Genomic DNA, 19,561 nt, shown 5'->3' on the forward strand with positions numbered 1-19,561 from the left:
ATGTTGACTCACACACTCTAATCTCCACGCCAGGTCACAGGAGTAAACAGTAGCATTCTGGCACTCAAGGACGAACAGCAAACTGTTAATATTTATTCAGTGGACCAAAGTCAGTCTTTATGATTCGTTTTTTTCGGGAAGCAGACACAGAGGGTGCAGCGGCAGAGGTGAGTAACATTGTCCATGTTTTAAAAGACCTAACGGTTCACTTATGCTGGTGTTTTGCGTTCAGCTTGGCTGGAACAGAAGTGTTTGTGTATAGCACAGTGAACATGTATTAGCGCTTGATGATCGCAGAGGAGATAGAGGGTTGGGAAGAGGTGTTTTAGTTGTTTGGGATCTTGATTGTGGAGGATCTGGATGTGATTTTAATATTCCTGGAACATCTGCGTCTGTGGAACAAGAGCAAAAACCTTGAGCGGGTTTATGAGAGGCAAGCAGCCGTGAGAGGTCTGTCAACTGTTGGCTTTTGGGATTTAGCACATTTTCACGGTAGATTTGGTTAAAGAATGTTGAGTCAATATGTTATGTTAGACTATTGTTAGGCTTCCCAAGATAACTTCTCTCGCTTTCTCTCGCCTCAGTCAGAAGGAGTCTAGTCTAGTGTGTGTTGTTTTTCTTTATCTTCGTTTAATCACCTGTGTATTTTTAGAGGGAAAATCTTGATTGGAAATATGACGTGATGCTTGCATCCTCCTCAAACAAAGCTGTGCTATTTCCATTTAGAAATATGGTATTAGACCCCGAGAATGAATTGGAGATTATAATCGGATTAGTGTTTGACTAAATGATGCAGTGTGTTTTGGAAGTCTCCTTCATGTGTGTCTTCGTGCTCTGTCATCTGTGAGGCGGCCATGTGTGATGGCAGTCTGCCAGATGTCGGAACGATGGGTTCTAGCGTGTTAACGGCGACTCTATTAGCATCGAAGAAGGGCTGCGACTGCGTCTGCTTCCCCTTCCTGTCGTTCATTAGGGCTCCGAGCCCTGTAGCCATCTCAGATCTGTACCGGACCTCAGCTTGTCACATGGTGTCTTTATTCATTGGCTATCTTCTGACCTATTACTAACCATAAGAAGTTTTTATTGATTATCAAGAAATTGGAACGTTAAAATTAAATGTATCATCTACCTTATTAATCATAGAATGGGAAATTAGGAAATAAGGGTGTCACATCTTCGTTTTTTACATAACCATAAAAACTTCTAAATAGTTTTCTCTATACATATGATAAATATATCTGTGTACACAATCTATATACACAATATCTATAATTATTGAAGATTCAAGCTTTCCATTGAGGAGGAGTCTCGTCTCATAGGGATGAATGGTCAACTCCTCCCTGATAACCGTTCTAACCAGTGTTATTAAATACATATTCAACAAAGAGTTCAACCCAGTGATGTGTCAAATTGTACAGGCCAAGGGACAGGGGGGCCATCGTCCTGCGTTCATAACGAATAGTGTGACCACGGCATACTTTGAACACTTTAAACCAATGGCCAAACGGTTGTAGGTCGAGCCAGATATCGTCAACGCAGTAACGTTCTATTACTATTGGCATCTGAAGCGGTTATGCTCGACTGGGGGCACACGGATTTTTGTTAAAATACGAAATCACAGGTCAAGATGGCCAAAAGAATGCGAAGCAATGCATAAACCCCTCCTGCCTCATAGTTAAAATGGGCCGATTTTGAAGCAACATCCCCGTCAATCTCTCATTCAATCACCGTAACGCGAGCAGTCAGCCGGAGACATTCTCCTTTATTAGAAGAGCAGCTGGGTGGACTCTGTGTGGACTCTCGGTGGCGTGGAATTAGTGTTTGCGGGCGACGGTGAGCTGCGTGTACAGCGCGGCCGACACGCTGAGTCTGTCGGACGTCTGTGATGACGGGCGCCTGGCTGAGGTCCTGCATTCTAAACTGCCGGCTCCAGACTGATGTGACACAGAGCCTTGCGTAAGGTATCAGGTTCCTCTATGAGAACCGAGGGGAGGGGGGGAGGAGGGGGGGGGGGGGGAAGGGGGGGGGGGGGAAGGGGGGGGGGGCAGTTCCTAGAATGCAGACTTCCTCCGGGCAGAGAGGGAGATGGGGTTAGGCAGGCGTTTACTTCGAACTACGACTGTAATTCCCCGTTTGATTATCCAGCCGTTTAGCAGACGCCTCGTCCACTCTGACTCTCTCTTTCTTAAAGGAACATGTAGGGAGCGTCTGGCTCAAGGGTACATTGGAGATCGAACCTTTCGGCCTGGTGGCAAAGCGTCTAATAAATAGGACTGTCCGGCCCCTGAAATTATGGATCAAGATTTGGGTGTTAACTGCGTTACGTGTAATGTTTAAGGTGCTCAAATGGTTCTGTCCTGCTTCCTCAGTGAAATCTAACCAGGCTCTTCCTCTTCTTCTTGTGTTTCAGAAATCGAGGCGAAGGAAGCGTGTGATTGGCTACGAGCGGCAGGGTTCCCTCAGTACGCTCAGCTTTTTGAGGGTAATTAAACATGCACAACTGCAATACAATACCAGACAACCATATAGAATACCATACACACTTTAAAGAGTATGATTTACAAATATTATATCTGTGATACATAATGATATCGATAGCTACAAAATAGCACCATTCCCATAAATGAAATGTCGTCCTATGCCTGATATATTGTATTCAAATCTTGTGTTTACTTTACTTGTAGTCACTCCAGTGAGTGCGCTTACCCTGTTCAGAGTATACAAGGAAAGATTCCAGTGTACCCTACCACATTGCACTAGTTGTGCTCAAATATACCTTGGTGCAAGAAAAGCCAACAACGAGAAGGGGGGGTAAAACCAAGATTAATGTTGGCGGATAAGAGAGCGGGAGGGAAATGAAGAGCTGTCACAGCAGACTTTTGATACGACCCCCGCGTGCTGGCGTGAGCCGCTGGTTGTTATTGAGTGAACGCTGGCGACACAGCAAGTGGGAGGGGCCACAGAAGGTGGTTGTGTTGTTTCCGTTGTTTACACGTTCGAGTAAATGTGAGCAACTGATAGAGGGGCGAATCTCGCACATCTGCCATTCAATGAACTAATGGTAACTACCGTAAACTATCATGCATTGCTAGAAACTTTTGTAATTACCATAAATTGCCATGACTAGCATAGTACACCATTATAACTACCATGTTACTCTAATGGCTAGTTAGAAGTTTTAATTATCTATCTATGTAGGCCAACTAAACTACTTCATACTAATATACCAAAATACCATACTGTTACAGAACTTAGCATTCGTGGTATTAATAATACATCCAGGGAGCGGGTAAATAGCATTACTTGTTTGGGTGCTATTAAAAACAGAATGTGATTCTCAACAGCTATTTTTCCCTAGGGGGGAATAAAGGATAAATTACATTAAGATATGGCTAGTTCGGATAAATACTGTTAGATATAAAGATCAACACGGGATAAGGGAGCTATTTAGAGTGTTTGGAAATTTGGATTGCCGTTTTAACTTCCACTGTCTATTGGGACTTCAAAACAGTTTTCCATGGAGCCACAGAACACGTGTGAAATGTTTCCGACCAGAACCTCCGTCTGTGAGAGGCCTCTGTGCTCTGTGTTCTGTACCAGGCCTGGAGCTAAAGCTCTCTCACACTCAGCGCTAGCAAACAGACCAGAAGACGACAGCCTTTTCTTTTAAAGTCCTTATCTTCCCCCCAGATCCACTTTCCCTATAAACATCCCCCCCGACTAAAAATAGACGCTCCGAGGACATTTAAAATATGATTTATAATAGTTTAAAGAAGCCCGGCTCCTCAAGTGTTCAGCAGGCTTTAGTTGTTACTTTTATAAACATGTCTCGTCAAGACGAGGGAATGAGCGAATGCTTTACAGTAATCTAAATGAACTCAACACTCGGGTTGTTGTTATGATTTGGAAGTTATGGACAGAGGCTACCGCGTGTAGTTTTAGTAACGCTTATTTGCGCTACTTTATTTTGCATTAATGTTATGTTTATAAAATATGTATTTCATAAATATATATTTTATACATTATGATATATAATATAAAATGGAACAAACTACTCCGACTTTGCTCATGATTTCCAACAGACATTTATGCGTGACGGGTGAATTAGTCTGTGACAAATACGTCCCCCGTCTGCGAGCAGGGAGAGCCACGTCTGTCAGTCGCGCTTAAACCAAAAAAAAACGCACAACTTTTTACGGCAGCAGAATGCCCTGGAATGCTGGATGCGGAGGGTCTGCATCTGGTTTGCAGCGAGGGAGTTATGTAAGAGGAGGGGGCGCATAGCCAACGCACAACGTCATGCTCGCACAAGTCTCAACGCTGACATTAGGGCGAATCCTGTCTCTTCTCATTAACGTTACACTGGCCCCCCAAAAAAATGAACTGGTGTACCATCCACAGCGCTGAAACTCTGCCATACTTCACTGCTCTTGTGGAAAAAACGTGGTCCCGAGTTTTATATTCATCTCGGTAACGTCAACATCTGGTCCTACTTTCTTTTCTGACCATTTGTCAAAATGACTGAATTTCAGTCTAATTTCATACTGGTTTGAAGTTTAGCAGTCATGTGCACATCAGTGGAACAACAGGCAGCAGTCACAAGAAATGCTTGAATATCAGGCGCATCAACACTGCAAAACAAATGAATAGAAAAATTAGAATCTATATTTAAAGAATAAACTAATAAATGGGAAACAGATCATGATTTAAAAGGGACTGTAACATGATAGGTATCTCAGCAGAATGTACAGGACAGTCGTATCAATTCAAATTAGTTGAATATTATTTTGTATGCAGTGTGCAGTGTTCCAAGTTTCTTCAGGAAAATAACATATATCTTACCAAACTTATCTTCTCTATCTTATCTTATCATATAAAAAGCACAAAAAATAAAAGCTGTTCAAATGTTGTATTTGAAAACAACAGCTTTTATTTTTTGTGCTTTTTATATGATGAGGTATTGATGATGAGGTATTAACAGTATGAAAAGAGTACTTTATGTATAATGCGATTTATATTTGTGTGTTCTCCCCAGACTCGCAGTTCCCGATAGACATCAGTCCAGTGAAGAGAGATCATGACTTCCTAGAGAAGGACCTGGTTGAACCCCTTTGCAGGTGAGTCAGTCCTCTCGTTTTCTGGGCCCCGCCAACTATAACAAAAGATCAGAGATTCAGGGTCTGGTGTCGGTGGCTCGAGTCGTGCTCGGCCTGAAATGGAAAAACGCATATACTGCCAGAACCCATAGTGACCAACAGAAAACCGTCCAACACAGTGACTCCTGTAGCAACAGCCTTTATGGTATCTTCATGGATTCTCTGTTTTCAATCAACGTCCATAAATATCAGCTCTTAATTCTACAACAGACAAACCCACTTGTGGATTCGTTATCTGCTGATTGATGGAGGTGATCATAATTGGTTTAGGGTGGATAATGTAACCCTGCCCCGTCTCTGAAGACAGCTCAGACGGATGAATTATGAAGTGAAACTTAGTAGAACTTCATGAGGCTTATCAGACTAGCCTTTAGTTGGCCGCCACTTCAGATCAAAGAGCAGCGGGATGATATCGGCTTGGGTTAGCTCGAGATTGACGTCCCCCCCTTGTTGCTTATCTCTAAGTCGCATCCAGACATCAGGCTGGCAGACTGGAAGCTGATAACCTTTACGGAGACCAGACAACAAAACCACAATGAAAAGCCTTCTGTGTATTAGCATGAAGCTGGAATGTACATCGTAAACGTTGTTGTTGTTGCTGTTGTTGAAATAGGATAGCTGGTATCCCCGCAGACCAGACACGGTGTACTATCACCGTAGTTTTCGTCACAAAGTAACTCAAGGGGCAGGATAGTGTCGTGCTGATGAGATTGTTTGACTCCCAGACTGCATGTTCTGGGTTTGATTCCCCAGTGTCCAGAGTCTAGCTGTTGGCGTCTTAGAGCGTGATGCCCCTACCTCTGACTGCGCCTTTATGACATGTATCTGAATCAAGTGTGAGTAGCTGTGGACAGTAGCATCTGCTGAATGTTTCGCTGATAATACTAGACTAGTGCAATACTTAGTTATAATAAATAATGAATTGGTCTATATTTGTATTCAATTGTAATACCGTAAGAGGGGAGGGGGCTACAGTAACTATGGAAACCCTCCTAAGAACGAAGCAGGACCCACTTGACTTGAGCTCTTTCATTGGTTCCCCCCTGTGAACCAATAGGAACGTGTTGTATCGGACCCTGGCTGTTTATCTTATTTTTGGTATTTGGTTGAGATGTACTGAAGGCTCATGCGGCACAGTTAAGTCCTTAACTTAAGTTATCAGACTGTTACTTATTAATGACTTATCACAATGGCACGTTGCACCATTAGGCTGTGTGTTTCCTTTATTAATTAAAATGAAGCCATTCAAATGGATATCATCTTTATCTTTATTGCCTTCATCAAAATAAAACATGCATCATCCCTAATATTCCCCATTAGAGAAATCGGTAAAAGCGTACACATTCAGAGGTTTTCCCTCAATGTCGGACTCGTTTTGGTCTTGGCATCTGATCTTTGTGTTACAGAGATTCCCCTGTGGGGATGTCCTCTGGTCTACAGCAACGATGCAACCAAGACACACGGTGGCCTGGCTCGGGTCTTTTGTCCATAGAAAAGCCCTGAATCTGCTTCTAACTGAGCAAATAAGAGTCATTATGTCATTATAGTCCCACAAATAAGGCCCTTATTTGTCGGATTCTCTCACTGGCTGGAGCCACTTCCTCCATGCATGCCCTCATCCTTCCCCCAGGTTTCCAGGCGGTTCTTCAGGACTTTAGTCCGTTCGTTCCACATTCTCTGATCAGCCACAGACCTCTAATCACCAGGTCCCTTTCCTCTGCCTGCTGTCCTTTTGTTTATAGAGAAGATATTTCAACGGGGGAGGGGGGGGGGGGGGGGGGGGACAGACCTGAACTGAAAAGATTTTTGTTTAGATTTATTTGTATTATTTATTTGTGACAGTAACAGCGAAGTCCAACTGCCAACAGTTTATAGTTCACTCGTCTGAGTGGCCATTCCCACGGAGTGCATCCATTTCCCTGTAAAAATTGCTCATCTCAGTACCTCTATGTAGGCCAAGTGCTAACTGAAACATAAAATTATGTTCCGGAAAGCATTTTCTAGTGTTCAGGGGGAAAAGGGGGCGAAAACAGTTAGGAAAAACACCACTGAGCCCGGGAATAGCTGGAGTGTAAATATAGGCTGCCGCACAGCCTATTAGCGCGGCATGAGGACTCGCTCCTGCTCAAACCCACCACGGACCACCCTTCCACCGCCACAATCAATTAACGGTAATGGGCAGCGATAGGTCCCAGAGATCGGACACCAGCGGCGGTCCTGTGGCTGAGGTCTGGTCTGTGGTGTGCAGTGGAAACTCATCTGTTTTCCTACAACCAGCTCCACTTCAGCTATGCTTGTCAGAACAATTTTTCTCCCCGGCGAACTGACAGGGATATTTCTTATATCCCTTTCTTATCGCTTTCTTAATTTCTGTGGCAGAAGAACGGCAAGGTGGAATCGAGTGGATTATTCTTTTTAGGGTTTGATTGATTGATTTAACCTCCATTTTTTAAATGTTTGTTTGAATTGTTTTTTTCCAGGCGTCTGATCACCTTGAACAAGTGTGCCTCTATGAAACTTGATGTTAATCTCCCAAGGAAAAAGGTAAGAGTCAACAGTTTGCTCTTTTCAGCGGCCACATAAATTACCAACAATATACTTACATTTATAATAACAACAACACATTTTTCTACCAAATTTACGGGTCAGCAACGGGTGACCCAGGCGTTTGTCTCAGTTTGTCTTCTGGTCTTCTTGAATCTGGCTTCCATTGTGTTGCTAATAATGTTCTTGACATTTATGTTATTGTAGTACAATGCTCATATTTTACTTGTATTGTAATTATTTTAAGATAAGATAAGTTAAGATACTTTATATAAACCAGATGTCAAATGTGAATGCCACGGGAGAATGTGCAGTGCAGCATTAAAATGAAAAAAAGAATATATATAATTAATAGACTACAATTACAGAAAACAAAGTAAATAAAAAAAGTCTATGTAAAACTGTCTATGTATATAACCTAACAAACTCCTTTGGTCCTCCTGCAAATCTTTTATCATTCATAGGATTATCCTGAGCTTGCCCAGTACTTTAAACCTTTTTTTCTGTTGTGGAAAATATCAAGATAATACCCCTGAATCCTGTCCAGCCACATTCTGTGCTACCTGAGAGGGTAGCATTGTGTCCATAGCCCCTGAAATATACACTGCTATATTTCAAGATCTTTGTTGGGTCTATCTGGCTGGAAACTATGTATGGGATTCAGGTGTCTTGGATTATATCACCGCAGTAAAGTAAGGGGTTCATCTCAGCGTTTAAATTCAGAACAGACACATCCCCAGGCTATAGGTGTAGCGCGTGCGATGTAACGCTGGTTGAATCTCAGCACATTCCAATTCCCCCACACCTTGCAAACATCAGCATCAAAAGCGACATACGGCAATAAAACCCAAAGCACCAAATTTGAAGGATTAATGCATAAATAAAAGGAACAAAGGGAATCTAACTTTATATGACTAAGCTGAACCCGAGCGAATGTGATCATAAAAATGTCAAACATAAATTAAACATAGATGAGGACAATGGTAAAAAGTTTTTAGCAATTTCCTGCTGTGACACCTGAATTTTCCTCCTTGGTTAGTGGCATGTTACTCTGTCTTGTAAATTCTTACCTGTCGGATGTGCGATGAAGCTGGTCTGATTCTTCTTCGGTGGTGTCTCCCAGAGTGAAGATTCTGACGAGGAGGACGTGTTCGCCATCAGCGACCGATGGACCTTTGAGTGGACCAGCCGCAGGTGGTCCCGCCTTCAGGACATAGACGGTTTCCTTGGCAACCAGGGGGAGGGGCTTCCCAACGGCGGGGGCGGGGCTCCCCTGAAGGCGGCCACCAGCAGCGAGAGCGTTCTGACCGACCTCAGCGAGCCCGAGGTGTCGTCGCTGCACAGCGAGAGCAGCGGCGACAGCGCCCCGACGGGGGGGCCCAGCACCGAGGACTCGGACGGCTCCAACCAGACCGGCTCCGACTCGGCCGCCATGCCGGACCCCACCGCCGTCGGCCTGTCCCACATCTCCAGGGACGGCACCGGCTACGGCTCCCTGCCCCGGAGGCACGCCCGGCTGGGACGCACGCGCGCCAAAGACTTCCTGAAGCGCATGGAGACACTGCGGTCCCGGGGGGCTCTGACCGGCAGCCGCAAAACGCCGTCGATAGGCGCCCCCGTTCTGCAGGACCCCCCGCCGGGGCTGAAGAGCGTCCGATGCGTGGAGACCGTCGACGGGGAGATACCGCCGCCGCCGCCGCCGCCGCCGCCGCCGCCACCGCCGCCGCCACCGCCACCGCCTTCGGGGGTCCGGACGGCGTTCTCCCAGTCGACCAGCGAGGGCAGCAGCTGCGCCTCCAGCGGCAGCGCGGCCAGCACCCCCAGCCTGAAGGAGCGCAAGGCCACGCGGGCGGACCACAAGCGCAGCGGCATGTACCTGGAGGACCTGGACATCTTCTCCTCGGCCGGCCAGGTGAAGAGGGTCGCCGAGCAGAACCGCCGCAACGAGTTCTGCTCCCACGAGGACCTGGTGGTCCACATCCCCAAGGACCACAAGCCCGGCACCTTCCCCAAAGCCCTGTCCATCGAGAGCCTGTCGCCCACCGTCAGCGCCGCCGTGATCCCCAACGGCAAAGTCGCCCCGACGAACTGGCACCAGGCGGGCGTCCGCCTCGTCTCCCCGGCGGCGGCGGCGGCGGCGCCCGCCCCCGGCGCCAAGGAGCCGCGGCCCATGACGCAGTGCTGCTCGCGGGGCAGCCGCATCAGCGTGTACGACAACGTGCCCGGGTCCCACCTGTACGCCAGCACCGGGGACCTGATCGACATGGAGAAGGAGGACCTCTTCCCCCACCTGGACGACATCCTGCTCCACGTCAACGGCCTGCAGCAGATCGTGGACCGCTGGTCCCAGAACGTGCTCCCCGCGGCCGAGGCCGAGAGCCAGGGCGTCGTCCGGGGGGGGGGGGACGCCGGCTCGGGGCCGCGGTCCCCCGGGCGGATCGCTCTGGACTTTGAGGCGGACGCGGCGACGGAGGGCCAGCGCACGCCCAGCAACGGAGAGCGGGACCAGGTGTCGCTGGCGGAGCTGGAGGGGAGCCGGGTCCGGGAGAGACGGGACTCCGGGGTCGGAGCGTCGCTGACCAGACCCAGACGGTAAGCGCCGCGCGCTGGGTCGAGGAAACGATGCTGAAGAGTGACGGGTGGACACCTGACACAATTCAATACGTCGGCGACCGATGCAATGGCTGCTGATGTATGTTGGCACAGCTTCTGTTTAAGGATGATCACTTAGGCCCAATCCCATTTCTACCCCTTACCCCTTACCCTTACCCCTTACCTTGTTTTGAAGGGGTAAGGGGAAGGGGAAGGGGTAAGGGGTAGAAATGGGATTGGGCCTTAATGAATGAAGAGTCAAATCACTTTGCACAATCGGCCAATCAGAAAGAGCCGTCGATTGTTCCACAAGAGAAGAGATTATGCGGTACCTTGATTTGAAGGTTGAACCTGCAAATGTCGCTCTATTATTCCCTCGTGTGTTATAGTTTCTCTCTTTTGTTCCCTCCCTGTAGGTTACGATGGCCAAGCTTCCAGATAGCCAATCGGCTCAGCCTCTCGGTGGCGTCCCTGCAGATCACCAACCAATCAGCAGGCCAGCTGAGTCTGCTGCAGAAGTTCTCCCTGCTCCGCCTGACGGCCACCATGGAGAAATACTCCATGTCCAACCGCCACGGCTGGACCTGGTGAGGCACCGGGCACATCCCCTCACACTTCAGCCAATCAGAAATAGTCAGGGGGAATTCATTTGTTTTGTCCTGTTTCTGAATAACAGGATCTCATCTCAATGAGAGTGCCCTAGCTGCTTAAAAACATGTTAATACAAACAAATGGTTAATAATTCAAAAGAATAATAACAGCTATTCCCCCCCAGACACAGAGGGCTAAAAGGAGTGCAGTTTAGTGCAGTTTGTGCCCAGTGGAATTATAAAACAAGCATTAACAAAGATGAAGTAACCTTTAGCTATTAGAAAAAGGACGAGAAAGACAGTCCTTTTTCTAATAGCTATTAGAAAAAGGTCTAGAAAGAAATACATTTGATTAAATCGATTAGTAATAAGTAAAAGAGTAAGCAACTTGTGCTTTACCAGAGACGTTGAGATGTTTTTTAAACGCAGGTATGTCTCAGCAGCGGACGTATCGTGCGTCCAGATGGTTAACGACTTGGTTTGTGTTCGCTGGGCTGCTTCCCCGCAGGTCCGTGCCAAAGTTCATGAAGCGGATGAAGGTACCGGACTACAAGGACAAGAACGTGTTTGGGGTCCCCCTCATCGTGCACGTGCAGCGGTCGGGTCAGCCGCTGCCCCTCAGCCTGCAGCAGGCCCTGCGGTACCTGAGGAGCCAGTGTCTCGACCAGGTCGGTGCCCCCGTGGCGGCCCTGGGGGGGGACAGCCCTGATCCGCGGCACCAAACACCGTGTTTTTCCTGCTTGGAAGACGCGCACAAATCTATTCCTATTCATACTTTGCACGTGACGTCACGACGACTTGTTAATCAACCCACTCTTGAAAAAAAGTTAGCTATCCGTACTTTTGTAGGCTTTCATTTTTTGTGCGGTATAAGGTGACGGATTCTCTATAAGATAAATGTAAATATCTCCAAACTCCACGTCTGGTCGACACGTTGCCAAATTCAAAGCAACGACCACATCAGGGTGCTGTGTGTTGATCAAAGTTCAGAGTATGTTTATCTTTTCTTGATATATAATTTGAACATTTATGGTCGAAATAGTTGATGGATTTTAGCATTGGAAATCTGCAAGGCTGCAATTCCCCTGGCTGGCCGCTGTTCGCCGCCATTTTGTCGGCGTCTGTTGCCCTCCAGGTAGCCATGGTAGTCACGTGACTGCAAAGTATGAATAAGAGTATTTTATAATCTGAGGAGTCTTTTTATTATCTGAATTATTATTTTCAAATTACCCCAAACTAACCAGTATTCCCTGGCAGGGGTCTTACCTGACCCATACCACATTAAAACAGTTGTTTTAGTATCGGCTTTTAGGACTAGAAGACATCCAATGTATTGCTTGAAGTGGCAAACGAACAGTCTTACTGTGCATAACCAGTATGCTACCAGGCAGTATGCTGATTGTGTTAAGTTAGTCATGTTGTTTGTCGTCATGCACCAGTGTAACAAGGATGATTCTACCGTCAAGTTCAGTCATTCTGTGTCACGTGTCAAAACCAACCGGCGCCGGCGTGCGTTAGTAAGCTCGTGATCCCCAGACCCGATGCAGGGCTAGCTTGTCCCGCTAACCAGCTCTGTTTGGCTTTCTAGGTGGGCTTGTTTCGTAAGTCGGGGGTGAAGTCTCGGATCCAGGCTCTGCGGCAGATGACCGAGAACTCCCCGGACAACGTCAACTACCAGGACCAGTCGGCCTACGACGTGGCCGACATGGTGAAGCAGTTCTTCAGAGACCTCCCGGAGCCGCTGCTGACCAGCAAGCTGGGGGAGACCTTCCTCCATATCTACCAGTGTGAGTGTCCGGGGAGGGGGGGGGCGGCTTCCTCTCAACCCTGAAGTCGTTTGATTGTCGTTCAGAGTCAGACTTGTGTAACACGTGGACAAAGTGCAATCAAACACTGACCACGGCTCGCAATCTTTGTGTTGCCCAACGTGTGCTCATGCTCAGTAGGCCTTGTCTCGACTCCAGTCACTATGTCAAAAGAAGCAGATGCTTTTATTTGTTTAGTACTTTTCATACATGTATTTCATAAGGGTTCGGGCTTCGCGCTCAAGGACGCCTACAGGTCGATGGTGGACCTTGGGGTTTGAACACCGAACCTTTCATCTGTAACTAGTTATCCCCCAGTGTGGTCGTTGTTTTCCTGTGTGGTGTGAGACAGTCCGGCTTGAACTGTCTTCCCCCGTGTGTGTGTCCTCTCCTCCCAGATGTCTCCAAGGACCAGCGGCTGCAGGCCGTTCAGGCGGCCATCATGCTGATGTCGGACGAGAACCGCGAGGTGCTGCAGACGCTCCTCTGCTTCCTCAGCGATGTCACTTCCTCCGTGGAGGAGAACCAGATGACCCCCATGAACATCGCCGTGTGCCTGGCCCCCTCCCTCTTCCACCTCAACCTCCTGAAGAAGGACAACCTCTCCCCCCGGTGAGATAAAGCCCCCCTAACCTAACCCCCTGTCAGACCCCCCTAACGTCCCAGTAGTGCTTCATCCTGCCCGGGCGGAGACAGACACCTCCCAAGTCTCTTTCATCCTCCTCTCAGCTCCGTCCCTTCCACTTATCCCTGCTCTGTTTGTGAGCGACCCAGAGGTATGTAGCGTGTGTATATCGTACTAGAAGCTCCTAGCTCTTAAAGGCAATCACCCACCCAGCCAGCCCAACCCCCTGTTAAAACCCACCTTCATAATGATGCCCACCCTCATCCCACCAAGCGGACGTATAAACCGCGCTGTTGAGTCACATCGGCCCGAGGTGCCGTTGTGTGTTTGAGGTTTAAGGGTGTTTCCACGGACCTGGTTTTGAAGAGCGCTTTGCAGGGCTTTATGAGGCCGGGCTGGGTCTGGCCAGAGCCAGCAGGGGCTGATGAACCACGTTGTGATGGTTTCTGGAAGCATCAAAGCCCTGCCCTGCTGTGAGCTGGGGGCTTGGGGACAGGAGATGGGGTGTTTAGGCCGGCGACAGTCTACTTTAATAACGGCAGTCTGCTGTCCGGTTTATGAGCTCAACCTTAACGCAGACGCTTTCCTGGGGCTGGCGTTGTTCTGGTCTTGTTTTGTTTATTCTCTTTATGTGTTTTCGAGGATATTCTTTCAAGGCTGTAACTGTGATGAAGGACAACCTGTAACTGGGGTAAAGGATGTAGTTAAGCTGTGATGAAGGACAGACTAACTGTGATAAAGGACACGACTGCCACTGTGATAAAGGAGAGACTGTAGCTGTTATGAACTGTTTAATTTTGTCATTCTGTCTTTGCTTATCTTCAACGAGACAAAAATCTAAATATATTTTCATCAATACAATAAGTAGACAAAAGAATATTGATCCATTGACTTTCGGATGTTTTGAGGTGCTATGGTTTGGTGACCTTAGTGGTCATGTAAACTAGCAGAAAGGAGTATATTAATAACGACCGTAACCTGGTTGCTCTGCGTCACTGGATCTGGCTGTGCTTGTCAACGCGTTGGTTGATGAAGGAACATGTAGGTGAAGGTTGGCCTGCTTGTCTCCAGGGCCTTGCAGAAGAAGTACGCCACGGGCCGACCGGACCAGAAGGACCTGAACGAGAACCTGGCGGCGACGCAGGGCCTCGCTCACATGATCACGGAGTGCAACCGTCTGTTCGAGGTACCGCCGCACTTACTGTTCATATTAAGTATTTTTATCAAGAGAGGCTTACAGTGAATTCAGAGATAGTCAGATAGAGGTCATGCATGGTCATTTTATCCAAAGTGACTTTAAAGAAAATTCAGCTACAGGAAGGTCATTAAGTGGCAGGCTGAAGATATACCGAAGTACGGAAGCTAACGTCATAGAAAGAGGTATAATGCTGCCCCCTATAGTCCACAATATGAACTCCCTCTCAAAAGGAATCTCTTATCGACTGTGTAACAAGTACATTAAAAGGATGCAATTAAAATTGGAGTATTGGTAAAAAGTTCAAGTAGTTTGGAAGCAGCTGGACATAGAGCCGGGTCGCTATGAGAACCAGCTACTGGGGAAAGACAAAGCTGCCTCTAAAGAGTCCAGGAGGCACACTCTGAGGAGCCCCGAGGTCTCAACCTCCCACCCTCGGTGCGTCCCTGCAGATCCCCCACGAGATGGTCACCCAGTCCCGCAACTCGTACGTGGAGGCGGACCTCCACGCGCCCACCCTCAGCGAGCTGTGCCGGCTGCTGGAGGAGGACGACGGGTCCCTGCCCACCCACATGGAGACGCGGCTGCAGAGCCTGCTCCGGGAGGCACGCGAGAGGTCCAAGTACTGGGTCTCCTGCAGCAGCTCGGACAACACGGAGCTCTGCTACAAGAAGGTAGGAGGGGCTTTGGGTTGGTCCCCGGTGGGCGGGGTGGGAGGCGTCGCAGCGGCGCGATGACAAGACAGGGCAGTGGCAGAACTGAAAAGAGACGCGTTAAATCAAACCATAACATAGATGCACTGTTTAAAAACATGTGTCGCATTTATTATGTCTCTCTTGTCGTTGTATATGTCTGATATGTGTGATACACAACAAACATATATTTTGTTCAGACTGCGTCCCAGAAATTACTCTAGAGAAAATATTACTAGTAGCTCACTAACAGTGTTTTACCTGGATGTAACCTCTCTCTCTCTCTCTCTCTCTCTCTCTCTCTCTCTCTCTCTCTCTCTCTCTCTCTCTCTCTCTCTCTCTCTCTCTCTCTCTCTCTCTCTCTCTCTCTCTCTCCTCCCTCCCTCCTTCCCTCCCCCTCTCTCTCTCTCTCTCTCTCCCCCTCTCCCTCTCTCTCTATCTCTCCCACTCTCTCCCTCTCTCTCCCTCTCCCTCTCTCTCTCTCTCTCTCTCTCTCTCTCTCTCTCCCTCCCCCTCTCTCTCTCTCTCTCTCTCTCTCTCTCCCCCCCCCCTCTCTCTCCCTCTCTCCCCCCCTCTCTCTCTGCAGGTGGGCGACGGTAACCCGCTGCGTCGCTGGCGGGTGTCCGTGGAGGTGGAGGCCCCGCCCTCGGTGGTGCTGAACCGCGTGCTGCGCGAGCGCCACCTGTGGGACGTGGACCTCCTTCAGTGGAAGGTGACGGAGACGCTGGACAGACAGACGGAGGTGTTCCAGTACGTCCTCAACCGCATGCCCCCCCACCCAAGCCGGGACTTTGTGGTGATCAGGTGAGATGCACCTCTTTCTCTCCTCTCTTTGTTATACTCCTGCTTTTATCATCATGAGTATTTCTCTTGTACATTGTATTTTTATATCGCATTGTCGTAGGAGCCTGAGACTCAAGAACTGCTGTAATTGTTGTGCTTATGACAAATCTTGAATCTTGAATTTAATCTTGAACGCATGAGCTCAGGTGTTTAGGACAATATGTGAGTGGGCTATTAGGAAGCACAAATGTGTGTTGTACACCAGCTCACCTTAAAGGGGTGATAGTATGCCACCAGGTGTGAGTTTGATTAGCCATAACAAGCCGTTTGCCCTTTTCAGAGGAAAAGGGCAGATTTTCAAACGGCTTGTAATTCCACACCTGGGAGCATAATATCATCCCTTTAACTCGTTATTAATCACATCAGTAGAATTTGTATGTAGAATAGAAATGCCGAATGCAGAATGTAGAACGTGTCTGCTTAATATTGACATAATACATGTGTAAACATTTTATTATTTATTATTTATTGATTTGATTAGGACATTGCACATTAATCAACATGTCAGCCAGAGCATCAATATAAATATGCCGGAGTTAGCTTATTTGCTAATTTACATCCGTTGTCCTAAGGCAAGTCAAGAACATAAAAACAACATACCAGTATACAAAATAGATAAAAAACACTTTTACACACAAAATAGGTCCCAATTCACATCAAGAGTCCATGTAGAAAAAGTAGAATGACCAAAGGTTACATGTGAGAGCAGGTCTGGCTTGCTACTAACCACTGTTTAAGGGTCTTTTTAAAGGTGGTGTAAGTGGCACAGTCTCTAACATGAGATGGTAATATATTCCAGGACTGTGTTCCTCTGATGGACATCACCATTTGACCAAATAAAGTCTTGCGGCGTTGTATTTCGCAGTCACCTCTAGTTAGTGCTCTGGTATTTATTCTAGAGGATTTCTTCTTTATAAAGTTCTGTAATGGTGGAGGGGCTAGACCGTTCAGAACCTTAAAGATCAGACAGACATCCAAAAACAGCTGACAACATGGTTGATGCCTGGCTGTGACTCTATTGGTTCTAACGATGTGTGTGTCTCTTCTCTGTGTGTGTGTGTGTGTGTGTGCGTGTGTGCGTGTCGTGCGCGTCTCTGTGCCAGGTCATGGCGGACGGACCTCGCTAAAGGAGCGTGTTCGCTGGTGTCGGCGTCGGTGGAGCGAGAGGACAGCCCCCTGCTGGGAGGGGTCCGGGCAGTGGTCCTGGAGTCCGGCTACCTGCTGGAGCCCTGTGGCTCCGGGAAGTCCCGCCTCACGCACGTCTGCAGGGTGGACCTCAAGTAGGTGGCGCCGGGACGCTCTGTACCACCAGGGTTGGTTGAGCCACCCGATGAGCAGGGACTGGCCCTCTAGGACAGGGGTTCCCACACGTTGTATAGGGTGTGTCTTTTGGCCCCGGACCCACCGAATAATGTGTAGTGCAATAATGTACGGAAAATATCTTCGTTACCATGCAACAGAAGTAACACGATTATAATTTCTCAATAGCCTTCTTCAATATAGTATTCCCCATCTTCAAGCGTGTATAAGTCAATGCTTTTATTTACATTTTTTTGGGGATTGTGGCCGTCCCACGTCTCACTTGGTCCAATGCCGCGAACCCGTGTTAAGGACAGCTGCGGGTCTGTCCTTAGTCATGGGTTTATGCAACGTCTACAGTGTTGAGCCTTGGGACGGATTAAACATTCATCCGTTCTTTCTGTGGCCCACTCGGTCCTCTAGGGTTCAGGGTTCCTTGGCCGTGACACATTAGAACTAAATGAAAGGGCTGCGGGCCTTCCTGTCGAGAGGGGTTTTCCCTCCCGTCTGTCTCCACGCTCCCCTATCTCCAAACCCCCCTATCTCCATAATGTGATTCTACTTGGTAGCCACTCTACTCTAGTGTTTGTCATACCACCAGTTAGGTCAAGGTCAGATAAGGTTTTCTGGTCTGAACGTGCGCACGTGTAGCCAGGCAAGGTCATTCCTTTGAGGTCGGGCTTACGTTGTACCGCGGTTCTGTTTCAGAGGGAGGACTCCTGACTGGTACAACAAGGTGTTTGGTCACATCTGCGCCGCCGAAGTCGCACGCATCCGCAACTCCTTCCGGCCAATCATCGCCGACGGACCCGAGACCAAGATCTGAGCTCCGTCCTATCACGCGTCAGCCCCGGCTCAGTCCAGACCCCAAAGGATTCTGGGTCGGAGAGAAGCCAGACGTCGGTCCGAGTCCGCACTAAAGCACAGTCTGTTAGTCGTTTGTAAGTCTAGTCGTTTGTTTGTTGTTGTTTGTTTTGGTCGACCCACCAGAGAGAACTTTTCTGGACTGTATGGACTAAAGGAGGTTGACTTGTCGGGGCTTGACCACACAACCCAAAGGGAAAATAAATGAATCCTGCCATCGTCTCCAGACCTAGGACCGTTCATATGTTAATTCATGTGTTCATGTTGATGATGCTGTATAATATAATTATAATTGTCATTAATAATATTATTGATGCTGTAATCTACAATGTCTAGGACATCTAGAATCTGAAAGGCTTCTGGGAAGCGTATGTATTTTTAGTAATTTCTAATGTATGCCATACTTAATAATGTGTCAAAGATTGTATATGTGTGAATAAGATGTACATGCAAACAAAATGTGTATATATATTATAATATGTGAAAGGGTTAATATGGCAATCTTAATTTCCTATATATTGATTGTTGTGTTGTCTCTGCCTTCCTGTAATATGTATTGGTACGAACTGTATGATGTTTATACTGCAGTATTGCTGTTTGGAATGTCCGTAATTTTATTCAACTAAGACCTCTTTTTATGGTTGGGAAAACAATGACATAAGGTTTGATTTGATCATCCCTGCTTTAGATTACTTGGCTGTTTTGTCAAGTACCAGAGCATTTTTTTAAATAAATGTTTTAAAATGTTTAATTTTGTTAATGTTGCGTCGAGCATGCCATCTAGCGGCAGATAAGTGTAATTACAAAACGTTTTTTGTCTTGTAGGGAAATATTGATTTGTTTAAGAAAGATTGGAAACCGAAATACCCGTTTTGATTCGTGGAGGCCTACACTACGGTGTTCAATTTGAGATCGAGAAGGTCGTTTGGAAATATGTTCCAAGCACATTTAACACCTATTGCCCTGTCTATAAAGGCATTGCTTCTTATAACACCTTCCACACATTAAGACACTTTGACAACTATGAGAGGAGAAAAATTAGCCTGTTAAAAGCAGGACAGGATGTAGGTCTAGATGACTAGCTTACCGGTGTGAATCCTGCAATCGCAGGATTCATATTATTTGTCTGGTCCTAATGTCAACATCAGTCTCCATCTAACTTTATCTTTTCTCTCTCTCTCTCTCTCTCTCTCTCTCTCTCTCTCTCTCTCTCTCTCTCTCTCTCTCTCTCTCTCTCTCTCTCTCTCTCTCTCTCTCTCTTTTAATATACTTAACAAATAAATATAAAAAATTATATACAGGTAAATATAGTAGACTGCTTTTTGTCATAATTAAAACAATGACACTAATTATTAT

The 19,561-nt window shown here is 47.2% G+C and overlaps 1 protein-coding gene across 3 annotated transcripts; it reads left to right on the forward strand.

The window, feature by feature from the left end:
• Positions 1 to 20: 20 nt before the first annotated feature.
• On the forward strand, positions 21 to 18,956 carry stard13b (StAR-related lipid transfer (START) domain containing 13b). Of its 3 annotated transcripts, none has more exons than XM_060074376.1 (14): positions 21 to 167; positions 2,411 to 2,482; positions 5,036 to 5,117; positions 7,637 to 7,700; positions 8,824 to 10,292; positions 10,709 to 10,879; positions 11,391 to 11,550; positions 12,471 to 12,669; positions 13,086 to 13,299; positions 14,384 to 14,498; positions 14,960 to 15,181; positions 15,786 to 16,003; positions 17,146 to 17,322; positions 18,050 to 18,956. In XM_060074376.1, exons 4-14 carry the CDS (start codon positions 7,668 to 7,670, stop codon positions 18,165 to 18,167), a joined length of 3,096 nt encoding a protein of 1,031 aa, XP_059930359.1. In that variant the 5' UTR covers positions 21 to 167; positions 2,411 to 2,482; positions 5,036 to 5,117; positions 7,637 to 7,667; the 3' UTR covers positions 18,168 to 18,956. The 3 variants fall into 3 exon arrangements, with proteins under 3 accessions (XP_059930359.1, XP_059930358.1, XP_059930357.1); XM_060074375.1 differs by lacking the exon at positions 21 to 167 and adding an exon at positions 185 to 450; XM_060074374.1 differs by lacking the exon at positions 21 to 167 and adding an exon at positions 2,030 to 2,090.
• Positions 18,957 to 19,561: the final 605 nt, after the last annotated feature.

The sequence above is a fragment of the Gadus macrocephalus genome, chromosome 16, assembly GCF_031168955.1.
Source record: "Gadus macrocephalus chromosome 16, ASM3116895v1".
Taxonomy (NCBI): Eukaryota; Metazoa; Chordata; class Actinopteri; order Gadiformes; family Gadidae; genus Gadus; species Gadus macrocephalus.

Bases quoted from the DNA above. Each gene is read 5' to 3' on its own strand.
- stard13b (XM_060074374.1), top strand. From the start codon at position 2,057: ATGCAGACTTCCTCCGGGCAGAGAGGGAGATGGG. The intron at 10,880-11,390 runs GTGAGGCACCGG...GCTTCCCCGCAG, and splicing joins AACCGCCACGGCTGGACCTG to GTCCGTGCCAAAGTTCATGA. The intron at 13,300-14,383 runs GTGAGATAAAGC...GCTTGTCTCCAG, and splicing joins AAGGACAACCTCTCCCCCCG to GGCCTTGCAGAAGAAGTACG.